Genomic DNA, 16,862 nt, shown 5'->3' with positions numbered 1-16,862 from the left:
AAGTAAAACAAATTGTACTGTCACTTCATACATCTTAAATGAAGTAATCATAACTGATTCAACTGTAGCATATAATTTTCACTTTCGAGTTGTAAGTCTAGGTTATCAAAACTCTGTTTATTAAAGCCCTTATCTAGCTTACATTAGTGACCCTTTAGACACTAAAATTTCTTTTTAGGTATATGTTCTGCAAATTTCTGGAAAGCAAGTTACCATAAATCATTGAATTCTCCTTTTCAGATTTTAAATTCATGTATCAAGTATTATATATAATTACATTATTAAAAATATATTAAAAGAGTGAGAATTTGAAAAACATTTGTTTTAGACTCTTCATATAGCATGCCCATTTTATACTATAGTATAATTTACAAAACCAGTGTAGCTACTGATGTAGCATAGCCTGTCACCTGAAAGGCTTTTTAGTTTTGATTTGAATAATAAATACATGTTAACTTATATTTCAAATTTCTAAGCTGCTTTCTAGGACTTCTATTAATCTTTTCAGCATATCTTTCTTGATATCATATACATTCTGCCTTTGACAATTGCTTGAACTGGTTGTGAGGATTAGTTGTAACAAGGGATATCTTAGTGTTTTCAGTTCACTTGTTCCCAGTACAATTTTTAATCGCCAATCAAAATCAACAACAGCCTCACCAAACATACTATTATGGTTTAAAAGTGTGTTGTACAGTATTTCTGAACAGTTCTCTTCCACCATAGACAAAAACAACTTAATTCTATCACTGTTCCATTGTTTATTCTGCAAATAATTTTTAATTTTTGCCAAGTCATAATTATTTGATGATAATATTTGCTTCAACTCTTCTTTCGCCAGGGTAATCATCTTATTTTCTGCGCTTATACCTGATTTACTGATGTGTAAATTATTTAAAACTTCTTCCACAACCTGCAAAAACATTGAGCTTAACATTTTTTTGACTTTGTTCGCTGTAAGAAAAAATGTGATGTAATGCGTTTTTTCATAAAACATAGGCTTCTAGAGGAAAAGCTAATGGTCATAGTCATCTTAGCTCACATATCAACTTTTAAACGGAACGGCGCATACTAACTGGTGCCATCTAGCCATCAACCAGCCGTTACCGCGGCGGCGCCTAGCCGAGTTGACTCGGGGTTTGGTGATCACTTGATAAAGCGCTTACGTTGAGTTGTTTGATGGCGAGGCGATAGGCTGAATTGACATGTATGCTGCGAATGGATCTGCCTATTATATAATACGTAGTCCACGAACACACTTACATTCCTAAATTGATCTTCTGATTCTATCTCAAATAAACTATCCATTGTTGAAATTACTTTCAATGATCGAAGCAATCGTAACCAAGTTGAAAATTCTACACAATCACATAACTTGTTTACAATTTACATTTGGCCGACAAGACAGTGACAACATCATAAATTGACATTGACAGTGTTTTTAAATGATTTTTTTTTTCACAGAATGTTTTTTCCACTCTCGGGTCTTATAGCAAAGCAGCAGCAGCCAAGCATTCTCAACCCAAAAATGAAATACCTACCGCGAATTATTAATTACTTAAATACCCTTTTCCCTTCCTTCTTCTTCCTCCTGAAGTTAGTCTCGACCACAAAAGAAATAGGATGTATTGTCATATCAAAATACAGTCACTTCTATATCTTCCGGTAAACAGAGCCAACAGTTTCAAAAAGATTGAAAGGCTGGATGGCTTTGAAAATTAGACAGACTGGTTGCTATCCATCGCTAAAATAAAGACTCTCAAGGTTATTAACCATTCCCTTGATTGGCTTTTACATTATGTACAGGATTACAGCTGACACACATTACATAGTTTACTATAAGTACATATTTACTTCTCTACCAGACATTGAAAAGTACGAACTAGATGAATGTCCCAATTCCCTTAGTCTGGTTTTATGACATTCATGGTCGTGCGGGGTTCTATTCTGGTACCGTTAACCACGCACATATTAGGTATTAATTCGTTAAGTGATAGAAAAGATACGATAGTTAGGTACATGAAATGCTTAAGGCTAATTATGACAAAACTGAGATTCTGAAATAGGGGAAGAGTTTATGCCCCTGCAATCTGTGTGATAAGGTAGGTAGGTAGACAAACATCTACAGACCATTACTTTAAGAAAGTAGGTAGGCTCTGAAGTAATGGTTAGGTAGGTAACCTAGGTTTATTAATAAGTCTTTTTGTTGAAAAATAAAAACAGGGTTTTAAAATTCAGTTGTAGCAACAAGAAGAGTAAAATAACAAATTTCATAATGAAGTACATACGTCTGCTATTTACCATACTATAAATTACAAATGTAATTTTCAATAAAGAGACTAATACAGTCTTTTTATAGAAAAATAAATTCGTTTAAGTAAAAAAAAATAAAGAGCTTAAAAATAATAATAAGTTACAATGTACATAACTTTGTAAATAATTAGTCATTGGTTGCCTTTTATATGCATCACGCACTCACGCACTTTAACCGGGCACCTTAGCGATTCGACCACTGACCCACAAATCTCAAATCAAATAATACTACAGCATTTATGTAAAAGTTAGTATTTTATTTTAAAATGTATTTACATTAATTCATATTCAGTGACGACAGTCTATATTTACAACTTATGCATATCGATCAAGTTATTTTTTAAACTAAATTAGGATTAGAAGATAATTTTGATGTAACTACATACTTTTTTTAGTAATTAAATTACTAACAAATGGGTTATAAAGAGCTAGCATACGCCAATCAGACAATCAGAAAGAAAAAAATCCACCGCCCACAATCTTTTCTGGTGGGTAAGAATAATAAGTAACAAACAAATAAAAACAACATACCCGAATTTATTACCTTTTTTTGAAACTTTTTTCAATGTCATTAAAGAGATTAGGTAGTTTAAGCGTTTTTAGTATTTTCAAGACTGTTGGCTCTGTCTACCTCGCAAGGAATATAGACGTGAGTATATGTATGTATATGTTTTTACAAACAATCTTAAAGGATGGAAGGATTTGCAAGTGAACCTACACAAGGAATATAGAAAATATGGCATTAACTCTATATGGTGTGCAATATATGGCACAAAAGTATTTTTATCAAAGAAATGGTTTTATGTGTTGTAGTGGGCTAAAATGCTAGATACTATTCATAGATTGACACTTTTCAACTATGTTAATACTTAACATACTAAATTTATTTACAGCTGCAATCATTTGAATATGATAAAGTTTAATTTTACACTACATTTGTTTGCTGTCCAAAATAGCTTAATTGAAATATTGGCCAAAGTAACTGCTAAATAAGTCGCCGAAAGTGCCGTTATTTTTGCGCAAAAAACTATTGTTATTATAAGAAGCGAAAAAGCGATAGTTTTTCACGCAACAAAAGGGCGTCACGCATGCCACGCTACAGGGGCAGGTCAAAGATATAAAATCTTTAGTTTCAATTTGATTGTAATCTCTACTTTTGTTTGTAAAAGCTATGTGACATAAGATTTTGATGCCCATGTAGTGCCTTCATGAACAAGTCGCCTCCTATGAAATCCATGGGAAAAGGATGCTGCTGTATTTGACTCTGCTAGAAGCCACTAGACCGAATCCAATAACACTCATCTACATTATCAATTGGATAGATTTAATTCAACAGGTGATTTTGTTTCAACAGGTTCTACTGTACTATTTTCTAGAATATGTTCAGTTATAGTATTGATTTTGCGTTCACAATCATTTAATATTATATCATCCAAATCATTCGCTCTACTATACAATGCACAAGTTTCCTTCACTGATTTGTGTAACTTTTGTTGGCTGTCAATCAGTTTAGAGAGGTTTGGTTTTCCATTCAGAAATTCAATATCTTCCTTTGAGAGTGCAGCCAATGACATAGATATAGATTTGTTTGAAGACTTTGCGGCCATCTCACATTGCCTGAAAGAATAGGTTTAAGGGTTATGGTATGTGCATTATTCAACAATGATGATAGTTAAGATGATGCTAAAACTATTTGCAAAACACGATTATTGCTATATGACTGATAAAACCTAATGCAGACAACTTACTCTTTCAAGTCGTCATATCTGTGCCTTCTGCTCTTTACCTCTTTTTTCCATTGTTCTTTTTCCAACAAAAGTTTCTCATAATATCTGAAATCAATTGAAATTAATTAAAACCAAATGTTTAACAAGTGAATAATATTTAGGCTTTTTTACAAAAATCCTTTAGGGTGAATGGTTGACCTATCTTTGAGGATCCTGATCTGTATAAGGCTGCTGAAGCCTTTTTGCATTATATACAGTACTTATAGGAGTACACATTTATTTTGGAAGGAGTTTGAACACACACAGGCCTTTAATGTTTAAAGAAGACCCTTCGAAATACCTTAGCAGATCCCTGCATCATTAAAACAATTGGTATGGAAATTTTAGCTAAATCCATTCGGTGGGTTTGTCTGTGCATAGATGGATAAGTCAGTCACTTTTTCCATTCATAAAATAAAAAATTATCCTTGTTTACCTTGTTAGTTCCTCTGTAACTTTATCATTTGTGTCTGTTTTCTTGCAAGCATTTGTATCAACATTTTCTGACAAAAATTGTGGCACTGAAAATAAACACACTATTGTTATTCTCCTACTAAATTACAATGAGTTTCACTAAAACGAATAAACAGTAAGTAGTGGAGTGGTATTACACCTATGGAGTCTCTTCTTTCAAAGAAAGTTGAGCGACGTCGTCGCGGTGGTGATCGGAGAGATTGATGGGCTTCATTTTCATTCACGGAATTTTCCATAATTTGCTTGAAATATTATATTTTGAGTTTCTCACATAGATTCTTAACTTTTCAAATAAAAATTCAAAACAAACTGTGACATTATTGAATTTCAAACGGACGCCATTCAAGTTTATCTATCCATAGACATTCAGTGTTGCCAACTACCTCTAATACAATGCTGCTAAATGTGTGTTATTAGTGGTCTTAAAAAGTCCAGATAGTGAGCCACTTTTATTCACGAAAGTGTGGATCTGGTTTACATATTATTCTCGCCATCACGTTGTTTTCTCTGATTTTTATCGGTTTTTCGGCGCGAGTCAAATGCGCGATAATATGTGTGAAATATTTTTAGGTCGGACCAGTACTTTGTATAAAAGTTTAGACTAATATAAATAAAATGACAATCCATTCGTGATGTCGTAACCTGTTGGCTCAGTCTACCCCTCAAGGTCGTGATTAGATGCACGTACGTATGAAAATTCACCATGGATGGAAATGGATATGTAAGTACCTTAATGAAAAACAAATTGACGACCTCAAAAATAAAACAAAATACAATCAAATGCGCATAGCAATAAGCTCGTCACAGCAGTTATTTCTGCGTTCATCATCGTCAAGGGCGAGAATTATACTGAAAAGAGTATATATAAATAGTATACTCGTCGAGATTTTTATGAGATTTTTCACGTGAGTATCGAGCGCGCTTAAAAATAAAGTGGCAAATTTACTCAAATGCCCAATTTTGCATCGAAACAGAAGCGTAGTTGGTAACACTAGTCATTGACTACAGAACGTAGGTACCAAGAAAGAAACTTTTATTAAATAGTGATGTCACTGAAAGAAGCTCTTCTGAATGCCCGAATCTTGTACTATTCAGTTTTTCCGATTCAAGTTTAGAATCATTAAATTAAAATAATAAAATTCTTTGTTTATAGGATTATGTTTTGTCTAAATGCACTGGAAAATAAAACGTAGTTTATTTAAATCTTTTTATTAGTTAAACATAGGTATTTCGCACACTTTAGCAATTTCGGGTATTTTATTTAAATGAAGAGTCTTAGCTTTGGTACGCTGGCTAGGCCCACATTAAATTTTTATAGTGTTTAAAGTTATATTTTACATTTGAAAATTAAATCCAAAATTAATTTGTAAATGAATATTAAAAGCCACCATTCATCTCATTAGTCAATACAAATAAAATCGGTACATCAAATATTTGACTAGTGCTAACGATTATGTTAGTTGCATATAACGGTTTTATCTCAGTCAAAGTATGTAGTGAGCCTTAGAAAGTTTGGCCGGCTATTGTGATTGCATTTTTTGTGCATTTCTCTGCATGCAGTATTTATGCAGTGCATTTGGTTGTTGTGTCTCCTCGTATTCTGTTTGGCATTAGAATTTATTTGGTAAGTTTATTTAATTTAATTAATTTAAAAACACTTACGTGAAACAGAACACACGCACATACCACAGTTTTGACGTTTGTTTGCTTGTGTCGGTGAAGTAGGTACTACTTACCTATCAATAAATATCTATTTACGATTTTTATTGAAATTGCAAAATAAATGTGAAATACTTACAATGTTTTGTTCTCGTAAGAGAACCTAATAATCAATGGGTAAGGTGGATGCAGGGATGCTTATTCAAGATAGACTAAAAGTTTATTTCTTTCAAAAGAATCTTCGCATCAATGTATTTTTATGTTGCCCCACAGCATACAGTGATGGAGTTCAGTGAAATTGAAACAAATGATGAGGTGTTAGACCACTCAGACGTTGATTTCTGTTTAGATTACTCTAGAAGTCCTAGCCCGCAACCTGTTTTAACATCAAATTTATACGATCTAGAAGACATTTTGACGGACGTAAGTACCTACTTGCGATAAAATTGTTTTCTCCATTTTTCTGTCACATTTGCTTTTCTTGTATTTTTGTCATAACTTTGATAAATCACCTTGATGTAGGTATTTTGTCTTTTCTATTTTGTAACGTGGTCTTCTAATTTACTAATGATTTGTACACTGAATAATAATTGCTCTTACATGGTTAATTAGTTTTGATTATTCTGTTTGTTTATGGAATATTTGCTTAATTTCATTACAAAGTTCAATTACTCGAATGGTTGATGACTTGTGAGTGAGCATACCATTCAATGACAATGGCCACACATTGGCAAATGATAAAATGTAAATATATTTAGTTTTATTTATATTGCAAAAACATGTCAAATTTTTGCATAGTAATCATAAAAGATGAATAAAAGAGTTGACAATATGTGGTGTTCAAAGCAAAAGGGTTCCATGGGGCAGATTCTAATTTCTGAGATATTACCGTAAGGCTTGAAACCCCCCATACAACATGGGTGTCTTTTTTGTCTGGTCCTTTTTTTAAGACCCTTATTGTTATGTGATTATGCCAAACAAATAGGAAATTTCAGGGTGAAGAGATATCATCTCACAAAGAATTACACTCTTTGCGATATCATGTAGCTCTCTAGCATAGGAATCTTTCTTACATGGAATGAAAGCATTTGATATCAGCAAAATTGTTCTTATTTTCTTAACTCATTTTGATGTCCATTTAGGCTATATCAGAACCATCGCAATCATCTCTAAGAGTGACTAGAAGTCAGCTTATAAATCAGGAACTTTGCATAAGACCAGAGGCTAACACAGTGTCCAACGTGCCCGAGGGATTGGACCTCTTCAAAGTTATATTTGAGGTTGAAAGTGATATGGATCCACACATGGAAGACTTTGAAGGAGCTACGGTTCCAAAACAGGAAAAGGTTGGTATCTAGAAATAGATATAAAAGTATACTATAACAGGCCTCACCAATTGACATACACATATGCAGACAAATTACACAGATTGAACTTAATACTCTTCTTAAATTTTAGAGCTAACTCTTGACAGTGGAGTTAAGTGGAAGATTCTCCATTCATCTCTTTTTTCTGCATTTTCTTTTATTTATTTGTAAATAGAACATTTAATTTTTCCTTTATTTGATCAAAATATTTTATTATTAGTCTTCCAGTAATCTTTTAATCTACCATTAATTTCTTCTTCTACTATTGTTTTGAAAAACTATGTGTTATTCAAAATAAAAGAAGAAAAAACCATTTTAAAAATGATCGAAAATAGGAGGACAAATATAAGTATACAATAAAAAAAATTAAACATAAATCTACAATCCAAGTCTTTTAGATAAAACAAGACCATTTCTCATCTTGACTCAACTTAGGACTGAACCCGAGGTATCTGATAATGTTCCAGAATGTTGGCCTATCAGTCTATTCAAGACTGTTGACTCTGTCTACCCCACAAGGCGATATGGGCGTGATTATATGTATGTGTATGATAATAGAAAATCCAAGAAGGGTAGATAAGTATTGAAATTTTGATTTGCATAATATGAGTATGACAAAATCTATGAAATTTATATAACAGATCTTCATTAATTACCCTTTTTGATATTTTCTTATATTTAGTATTATTAAAGGTACTTATCTTAACATAATTTTAAGTATGTATATTATTCCCTTTTAGAATGGGACAGCAGGTATTGACACATTTTGTATTTTATATTATTCATTGTTCATTCCAGACAATACATGGATATACTATTCAGGTTTCTTTTGTTGGAAAATTACCATTATTGTATGGTTCGAATTTCGATACTTTCTACACTGAAAGACTTTCTGTACTAAAATAATACAAATTAATTTAAATAATCTCCAGAATTAAAAAATAAATTTGTAGCTCTACTTATTCAAAAATATATTCAAAGTTTAGTACAGTTTCAGAAAAAAGTGTATGTAGACCTTTTTTAGATTCCCGGCACGGATGGCTTTGCGACTTGCGAGATTTTTCTACCTTTGGGTAAACTCGTGCTTGTGCCACGGTATCTAACGAAAAAAGAATTTCACTATAATACACCATAGAAACTAATAAAAAACAGAACAATTTGCAAGGTCGTAACTATGTAATAAAACTGGCTCTTTACCTGCCCCAGTCACAATGCACGTCATCTGCGCCGTATATTTATTTGACCGTAAACCACGAAAGTGGGGCACCGATTCTCCCCTAAATTGGTTTAGCACGAGCCATTTTTAACAAAGAAGTATGCTGGGGAGCCATTTTTAACAAAGAAGTATGCTGGGGTCGTGTCAAGTGGAAAGATGTCTCTGCCTACCCCTCCTGGGGAGAGGCGTGATTAACGTATGCATTTTTAACAATAACATTTTTGATGCTTTATTAGGTAATGTGACTGCATTTTTTCTAGTAAGTATCTTAACGAGAATTGGATTGTCTGTTCCGTTAATTTAAATTAATTTTATAATTGGTAAAATAATTATCGCGTAAGCGTTTGCAAACGATTAATTACGAATTATTTTTATATTATATTAACCTCAGTTCTATTTAGTTCCAGTTATTATAAGATCTTTCACAATTATCAAGATTCAAATAGCGATGTCAGAAAGAAAAAAAAATATGCCATAGTGTTGACTTAGAACTTGTATATCTCAGTAATGCCAGCTTAGTTGAGGGATTGTTAGAGATTTTTCTTTGCCTGCATTAGATGATATCTCAGATGAAAAAATTCAAAATAGGCGATTGTCTAGGAGTAAAATGACTTTTCCAATCTATAAGCAAACAAAATGTTATACTTCCAAAACAAGCCCTCTTTGTTATCCTGCCTGAGCCTTTGTATTCTCCATAAAGGATAAATAGGTGTACGTTAAAATTTGCCAAAAGCAAACAACGGAGTTACTACAAAACGGCCGACGTAAAGTTACTTTTTTTGGCCAACTAGAAATTCGGGGCCGACCAGAGAATTCTTTGTTAGCATTTTTTGTGTTCAACAGCTGTTTGTTCCGTGGGGCTCTGTAGAAAAATGTGTATTATTATTCTTCTGTATTAATAATGTGTAGTATTATTATTCTTTGCTCATGCAAATATAGGTAATTTCTAAACATTAATTTTTTTTTTCATTAAATGTTTTTCTCGGATCTGTGCTTTAAAAGTCTATGCCTATATAGAACTTAGTGTATCGAAAAATAATTCAATGGTTTCGATTATTTTACGATTTCATTAAAAAAAAGGGCATCTTATTTGAGGCAAAATTAAAGTTTTTCAAAAAAATATTCGCATTTTAATCCAATCTTTGGGGACTATAACTAATAAATTATGGGGACGTGATCATATGTGTGTGTGTTTGTAGTAAAAAACAGCCAAATGGTAACATTGATTATTAATAAATAAAATCATTAACTGTTAAAAACAAACTAATTGATTCGGTTCAAATACGATAAACTTTTTATTGACTGTAAAATACCGAGTAGGCAATTATTAGTGGAATGTTAGTAATAGTTATATAACTTGGCAGTCGTGAGAATTGGGAGCTGAACAATCAAACGTATAATCGCAGAAAATATATTTTTTTTGTCATAGTCTTAGTAGAACTTAAGAACACCAACCAGCACGCGCAAATGTAAATGAAAAAAAAACGCACAAAGTAGCAACGTGTTAATTATTTCTGTGATACTAAATACTTAACTCATGTAAAGCATCAATCACTTTGAAAATTATTTATTTATTTTTATTGTGCTCCGTAGTCCAAGAATGCTGTTTTCGTCGGCGTCACTCGTCTATTATTTTAGCAGGTAGCTAGTAAAGTTAAAGTGAATCGCGCATTTAAATAAGGCCCATAAAAGGCCGGGTTTGTATTTTGGCACCGATTGTTCTGAGTCGGGCATGGTCAATTTCTTACACAGTGACAGCAAAAAAATATGGCCAATGGGGTTTTTGCATCTAGGTTGCTCTTGTTGCTGTTTAAAACAACGTTTGGAATGAAATGGCAAAGTTATTGTTCATTATACTCGGTCTTATATAAAAAATGTTTATTTCTTTAACATATCTACATAATGTTCTTATTTTTGTATATTTTTTATAATTCACGTTTTTATCACATTCGGGTCGGAAGCGTATTGTATCGATCTGCAAGTAAAGTGCCATTTGCAAAATTTACGTTTTAACGTATTTAACCACGCTACGCCGATTTAGATTTCAGATGTTCTCTCATAATAAAAATTATTAATTTTAAGATTCTGAGGTCAAAACGTTCACACGCCTGCCAATCATACACATAATAAAATTGTAACTGACCGACCGAGTTCGAAAAAAAAATAATAATATAGGATAGAATTATATATGCCCAACAGAAGTAAAAAAAAAAAAACAATTTATTTTTTGTTCGTAGTACCATCACTCTCTCTTGATTCAAATTTCTCCCCGCATCGCTCTAAGAAGGGCATGGTAGTTTTTTTGTTGAGGTTGTCAGTAAACAAGATTTTGTTTGATGGCGGACAAAGTCCTTTCCGTCGTTAATCATTTTAAAAGGCAGATCATGAAATTTAGGGTACAACGGTTACGAATAGTTCCAAAAGACCTAAGATTTCATGTCAAACCAACACTTATTTCACTTATCTGATAAGATGGCAAAATAAGCTGTTCCCTTATTCCTTATGACGCCTCACATATGCAATTGAATGCAAATTTGTAAATCATTTTAAACGTTGGCGAATACATGGAAATTTTCAATATTTGTCTTCACTCATGCGAAGACGCGCTCAGAAGTACGGCTAATAGGCATGCCTTCGATCTGTGTATAAAGATAATTGACGGTTGTTTTGATTTTGTCCATTGTCCGATCAATGTAAGTCGGCGAGTGGCCAGTAGTAAATCCGTTTCTCAAACGGTCAACTTGTATATGAGGTTTTATACCCAGTCAATTCTAACATGTGATTGCATTGTGAACTGTTACATAAGTAAATTTTATTATAAATTTGGAACAAGAATCATTCTTTACAATCGAAAATGACTAAATACAGTGTGATATTGAAGGTAAATAATAAAATTGATATCAACTAATGCTATAGGTACTTATGCGTACAGTTTTATTTTTAACTGTAACTCATCAGTGAATTATGATAAAATGCTTCGTTAGTATTGTAGGTAGAATCAACATCATATAATTTATAAATTAGGTATATAATAATTTGTTACTATAAATGTTATGCCTATTTCCTTACTAATTAATTATAAATACTAAAACTACACTGTCTGCCTGTGTTACACCTTCCTGCCTAGACCACTGAACAGATTTTAATTAATTTTCATCATCAATAACAGCAATTGAATTTCATCATCAACATCAGATCAATAACAATGGCTACTTTAAATTGCAAGAAAAGGAAGAGGGGGTTAATAGAGAGGGTGAAAGCTTGTCAGTGATCTCTTACGGCGAACGAAGTTACAGGTAACAGCTAGTCTAGTCAACTATAAACGAAGTCATATAGTTATTTTATCAACTAATAAGGAAAATTAACTAGCCAATAATATTCAAATGATTGTTGTATATAAAATTAAAAATAGTTAAACCGACGCTATATTATTGAGTTTTTTCTCGGATCTCTGTCGATTACAGAAAAATTAATAAATGTTGTTATAGTTTTTTACAACATATAGTCAAACATCAGACCAGATGATTGACTATATTCATAGAATTTTTTTTAGAATCGGTGCAGAGACAGAAGTTTCTACGTGAAAGAGAAAAAGACTGACTTTCGCGTTTATAATGTTAAGTAATTAATTATGGATTATCGGCTTTATTTTCCTGTTTCGTTTCTTGAGCAGTAATAACCTCAGAAATAGTATGTGTTTATTCACATCATAATGCAAGAACACATCTAGATTTAGAAACTCTTAGACCTATAACAAATTTTATTATAAGTTAGCTACCTTGACAACAGCATGCTTCAGTATGGAATTTATCGTTTTTTTTTAACAATTTCTAACGTTATCGCTTAAAGGGTACATGCAAGTAACATCACACAAGCAACACGAACCATATTATATTGAATTTGTTCTGTGTGCCGGTCTTTACTGAGTCAGAGCCTAATGCAATCAGTGTCCTTATACGCGCGTAGGACGCGCCACATATGTGTAAACTTTTAAATAATTTATCGCTTTAATAAATTGTAAATTCCAATAATTATGCCTACGTGAACACTTGAAAAGTTTATAAAACAGTGTGGAAATGACTCGCGGTGTTCTTTGCAAGGTAAACATAACCTTGACTTGCTAATGAATGCACGGTTTTTAAGGAGAACAAATATATCTAGCCTTGAAAGCAAGGAGTCTCCAACTCATCAACGTCAACAGATGGTGAATCTGAAAAATTCGTCTGATTTTGATCGATTAAGAAACGTCAGAAGGCGGGGCAAGCCAAAAGCCAAATTATATTTTGGCATTTCAAACCCTTTGTGCCCTTTATAGTGCGACATTTTATTTATACGTCTTCCTATACTATCCTATTTGCCCCACATTCCTAATTTCTGCAGACGATGTTTTATTGGTTCATAGCTTGTGGTGTACAGTACAAGGCAACAAAACAATTAGTTTGAGTCAAGGACTGGTGTAAGTGTAAATTATTGCCGTGTTTTGGTTGGTTTGGCCATGATGTACATTGGGCTTCATAGATAAGAATACCATCATCATTTTTATATGGCCCAATGTACTTCTTTTTTCCCTCTCTTCTCCCTGCGGTGCGTACCACGTTGTATGTGCCACCTAACGTCTCATGTTACTGAATATCAGGCAGATTGAGGTTAAATGAACCAAATTCCAACTAACATTATAAATTCGAAAGTACGAGGGTGGTTTGAAAAGTTCTCGGTCTAACCTAGTTTTGAGGGTAGAATAAAAATAAGAATATACTCATTCGATAGATTGATTCTTTATTTACACTTGTGTTAAATTTCATTGTGATAGGTTGTGTGATTATTTTTTTACAATTTTTTGTTTGAGCTAATCTGTCTCTCCCGGAAAAATTGAAAAAACCGAAGTAAGAGCCGTGATTAAATATTTCGTCAAAAAAAAATATGACACCTAGCCAAATTAAGGAAGACATGGATAACACTTTAGGTGAGTCTGTGCCTTCGTATTCGACGATAAAAAAGTGCAGCTTTATTTAAACATGGCAGAGAAAGCGTCGAAGATGACCCTAGGAGCGGAAGGCCTTCAACGTCCACCACGCCAGAAATGATCGATAAAATCCATAAAATGGTTTTAGACGACCGCAGATTAAAAGTACGAGAGATAAGTGACACTAAAGGGATCTCAACCGAGCGGGTATTTTATATTTTAACCAATGAACTTGGTTTGCTGACCGCCGAAGAAAAACTCAACAGAGTTGAAATTTCAAGAGAGATTCTGGCCTTGTTTAGGTCAAATACCGCCGATTTTTTGAGAAGATTTGTTACCACCGATGAAACTTGGATACAACATTATATTCCTGAAACAAAAGAATAATCAAAACAGTGGAAACATAGAGGTTCTCCGCCTCCAAAGAAGGCCAAGGCGATAAAGTCTGCAGGAAAAGTGATGGCATCCGTGTTTTGGGATTACAAGGGAATAATTTTTATTGACTACCTTCCGAAAGGACAAACTATTACAGGCCCATACTATGCTTACCTATTGGATAAATTAGCAGAAAAAATCCGTGAAATACGCCCGGGATTGGCGAAAAAGTGTTCGACGAGTTGGAAGAATCGGCCTATAAGAGTGGCATAGAAGCCCTAGAATAAAGATTAAGTGTATTGAGACAAGAGGGGATTATGTAGAAAAATAAAAAAAAATTATCTTTGTTTTCTTAGACGGGCCGAGAATTTTTCAAACCACCCTCGTAAGAATAAAGTTACTTTTAATTACGAACAAGAAACAAATAATTGTTTGTTATTCGTTTGTTGTCTCTTCACGCTTAATCTACTAAAACAATCTTCTTTAAAGGAAGGAATAGGGTATTTTTCATCCCGGTAAAAACTAGATTCCGTTGTATTTGTGAAAAACCTTTATTCGCGCATGGCGCTTATAAAAACATTAAGGTAATGTAGTAATTAAAAGTGTGATTCTAGTAAATCAAAAATGTCTTTCTATAAACGGAAATAACAAGTCAATTGAACAAAATTACTGTAGTGTTATCAATTGTCAATAGGTGCAATTAATGAGGTTATCAACAACATTCTGAGAATTTATATATATTTTACGATATTTAAATTTTAATAATAACTTAATAAATAATTAAATTTTTATATAGGTGGTTAATGTACCTAAAGGTGGTAATGGTAAAAAAAAATATATCTATTCACGTGTTCCCCTAAAAGAGCCTAATAATCTCACCGGTGTTTGTCTACTTTAGATCCCCTTAATTTGGCAATATATTGCTACGTTTTACATGTAGGACAAGACGATTCATGTCATCACGTCTTTATCCCTTGCGGGGAAGACGGAGTCACCAAGTTGTGTGTGAAATGTCGCATTTGTGACCAATAAATTCATTTATTCAATTTACATAATGGAAAAGCCTCATCTTAATAAGTTCTGCCATTTGGCATACCAAATCGCAGCCTTGGATATTTACAACTCACAATGTTTTGTTTAGTTGACACAAGTCTCGAACTTTCTTCTAACTCAATCTGTTTAATTTGTCACTTACTTATATATTTATGTGCTCAGGATTCATGCCGCCTCGTCGGCGGGTCCAAGTTCTACGAAGTGATGGACGGCGCGTCTGGAAATGCCACCACTCCATCGCCAACCGAAAAATACGATCACATGAAGCCCATTGATAGTGACGATGAAGGTACGGAACCTTATGAGTATCAATTAAGCAGTTTTTAAATCTACTGTCTCTTGTACAACTATAAAATATTATCAAGACTTCACCATACCATTTCAAATTATGTTTCTGGCGTTAGTTCTTAATTGGAGGAGTAAGTTAGACCACTAGACATCGACATAACGATCCTGCGGGTCATACGCATTGTACTAGGTATACCTATATCTTATCTTCTTTCTCTGGGTTAACTTTAGGGATGGAAAAAGAGCGAACATTAGACATTGCCATTTCAACGATTGTGAATAAAGTGGGGAGGGCAATTAATTACAAGAAGCGACTGTCCCTGACTGTCAATTCTATCATCAAGCCGAAAAGCTGAACGTAGCCTATCAGTCTTTTCAAGACTGTTGGCTCTGTCTACCCCGCAAGGGATAAAGACGTGATTATAATGTATGTATGTATGTAAGCGACTGTCTCTCGCGGCCCTTTAGGTACTTAATCAATCATGAATGAAATCATACCATTTCTAATAAAGACTACATAATGTATTATTTAAAATAACCAACTGTTTCAGTATCGGACGTGGACCAAGAATGCACAGTGTTCAGCGGCGTAAGCTACCTCGGCGCTCAGAACATCGGAGATCCAAAATCAGAAAGTGACATACAGCGCATCATGAAGGAACTGAGTTCGATGCCGGAGAGCAGGGACGGCATCGCCGTGTCAATATCGATTCCTGTTTGCTCACAGGGCTTGGTCGTGTAAGTTGTTTATTATAGTTCATTATATTTCACAGCTTCATTCTTAGCAATTATTTCAACATATTTATTTTCCGGCACCAATATAAAAAAGAATAGGACCACTCCATCTCTCTCCCATGGATGTCGTAAAAGGCGACTAAGGGGTAGGCTTATAAACTTGGGATTCTTCTTTTAGGCGATGGGCTAGCAACCTGTCACTATTTGAATCTCAATTCTATCTTAAAGCCAAATAGCTGAATGTGGCCTATCAGTCTTTAAAAGACTGATGGCTCTGTCTACCCCGCAAGGGATACAGACGTAATTATATGTATGTATGTATGTATTATTTAAAACAACGTAGTCGATCTTCTACGCTGCCGCCTTGCACGAATTATTGCACGAAGCTGATCGTATAATTATGATCGAACTTCGCTTATAGGTGAGTTCGTTTTAATTAGAACGGATTGCTTCAAAGCCTAAACTAGGCCTTTTTAGATAGATCTGAGAGTGACTGACATACAGGGTGTCATGATGGAACTGAGTTCGATGCCTTTTCTACTCTGCTGGATAAACAATAAGCTTAATGGTTGTCATGTTTTATTTGGAGTACTATATCAAGTCATCATCATGCTCCTGTAGTTGGTCCAGGTTGGGTCCTCGTCGGGTAGAGA

General features: G+C 33.6%; 3 protein-coding genes across 6 annotated transcripts in view; 1 reads left to right on the top strand and 2 right to left on the bottom strand.

Moving 5' to 3' along the window:
- Window positions 1-11: 11 nt before the first annotated feature.
- LOC106129404 (uncharacterized) lies at window positions 12-1,400 on the bottom strand. Its single transcript, XM_013327959.2, has 2 exons — window positions 1,264-1,400; window positions 12-913 (listed from the first exon to the last, which is right to left on the bottom strand). The coding sequence occupies exons 1-2, from the start codon at window positions 1,306-1,308 to the stop codon at window positions 464-466; spliced, it is 495 nt and encodes a 164-aa protein (XP_013183413.1). The 5' UTR covers window positions 1,309-1,400; the 3' UTR covers window positions 12-463.
- Window positions 1,401-2,610: 1,210 nt separating this feature from the next.
- Window positions 2,611-4,991, bottom strand: LOC106129352 (uncharacterized). Its single transcript, XM_013327885.2, has 4 exons — window positions 4,693-4,991; window positions 4,516-4,600; window positions 4,062-4,145; window positions 2,611-3,930 (listed from the first exon to the last, which is right to left on the bottom strand). Exons 1-4 carry the CDS (start codon window positions 4,787-4,789, stop codon window positions 3,624-3,626), a joined length of 573 nt encoding a protein of 190 aa, XP_013183339.1. The 5' UTR covers window positions 4,790-4,991; the 3' UTR covers window positions 2,611-3,623.
- Window positions 4,992-6,245: 1,254 nt separating this feature from the next.
- LOC106129393 (rab GTPase-activating protein 1-like) overlaps window positions 6,246-16,862 on the top strand; it is a 37,287-nt gene continuing 26,670 nt past the window's right edge. For 3 of the 4 annotated variants that reach the window (XM_013327942.2, XM_013327941.2, XM_060954274.1), the window contains exons 1-5: window positions 6,246-6,389; window positions 6,486-6,635; window positions 7,355-7,558; window positions 15,349-15,475; window positions 16,026-16,212. In XM_013327942.2, the coding sequence (XP_013183396.1) occupies window positions 6,495-6,635; window positions 7,355-7,558; window positions 15,349-15,475; window positions 16,026-16,212 (659 nt within the window). In that variant the 5' untranslated portion in view covers window positions 6,246-6,389; window positions 6,486-6,494. Of the gene's footprint in view, window positions 6,390-6,485; window positions 6,636-7,354; window positions 7,559-12,758; window positions 12,896-15,348; window positions 15,476-16,025; window positions 16,213-16,862 lie in introns of those variants that run through there. The other variant, XM_013327946.2, reaches the window with a different exon arrangement.

This window comes from Amyelois transitella, chromosome 4, assembly GCF_032362555.1.
Source record: "Amyelois transitella isolate CPQ chromosome 4, ilAmyTran1.1, whole genome shotgun sequence".
NCBI classification, from domain to species: Eukaryota; Metazoa; Arthropoda; class Insecta; order Lepidoptera; family Pyralidae; genus Amyelois; species Amyelois transitella.
The sequence above is the reverse complement of the archived record's forward strand: the minus strand, read 5'-3'. Positions and strand labels throughout refer to the sequence as shown.

Bases quoted from the DNA above. Each gene is read 5' to 3' on its own strand.
- LOC106129404 (XM_013327959.2), bottom strand. From the start codon at position 1,308: ATGGATAGTTTATTTGAGATAGAATCAGAAGATCAATTTAGGAAT. The intron at 914-1,263 runs GTAAGTGTGTTC...ATGTTTTTGCAG, and splicing joins CAGAAGATCAATTTAGGAAT to GTTGTGGAAGAAGTTTTAAA.
- LOC106129352 (XM_013327885.2), bottom strand. From the start codon at position 4,789: ATGGAAAATTCCGTGAATGAAAATGAAGCCCATCAATCTCTCCGATCA. The intron at 4,601-4,692 runs GTGTAATACCAC...GTTTATTTTCAG, and splicing joins TGAAAGAAGAGACTCCATAG to TGCCACAATTTTTGTCAGAA. The intron at 3,931-4,061 runs GTAAGTTGTCTG...CTATTCTTTCAG, and splicing joins AGATATGACGACTTGAAAGA to GCAATGTGAGATGGCCGCAA.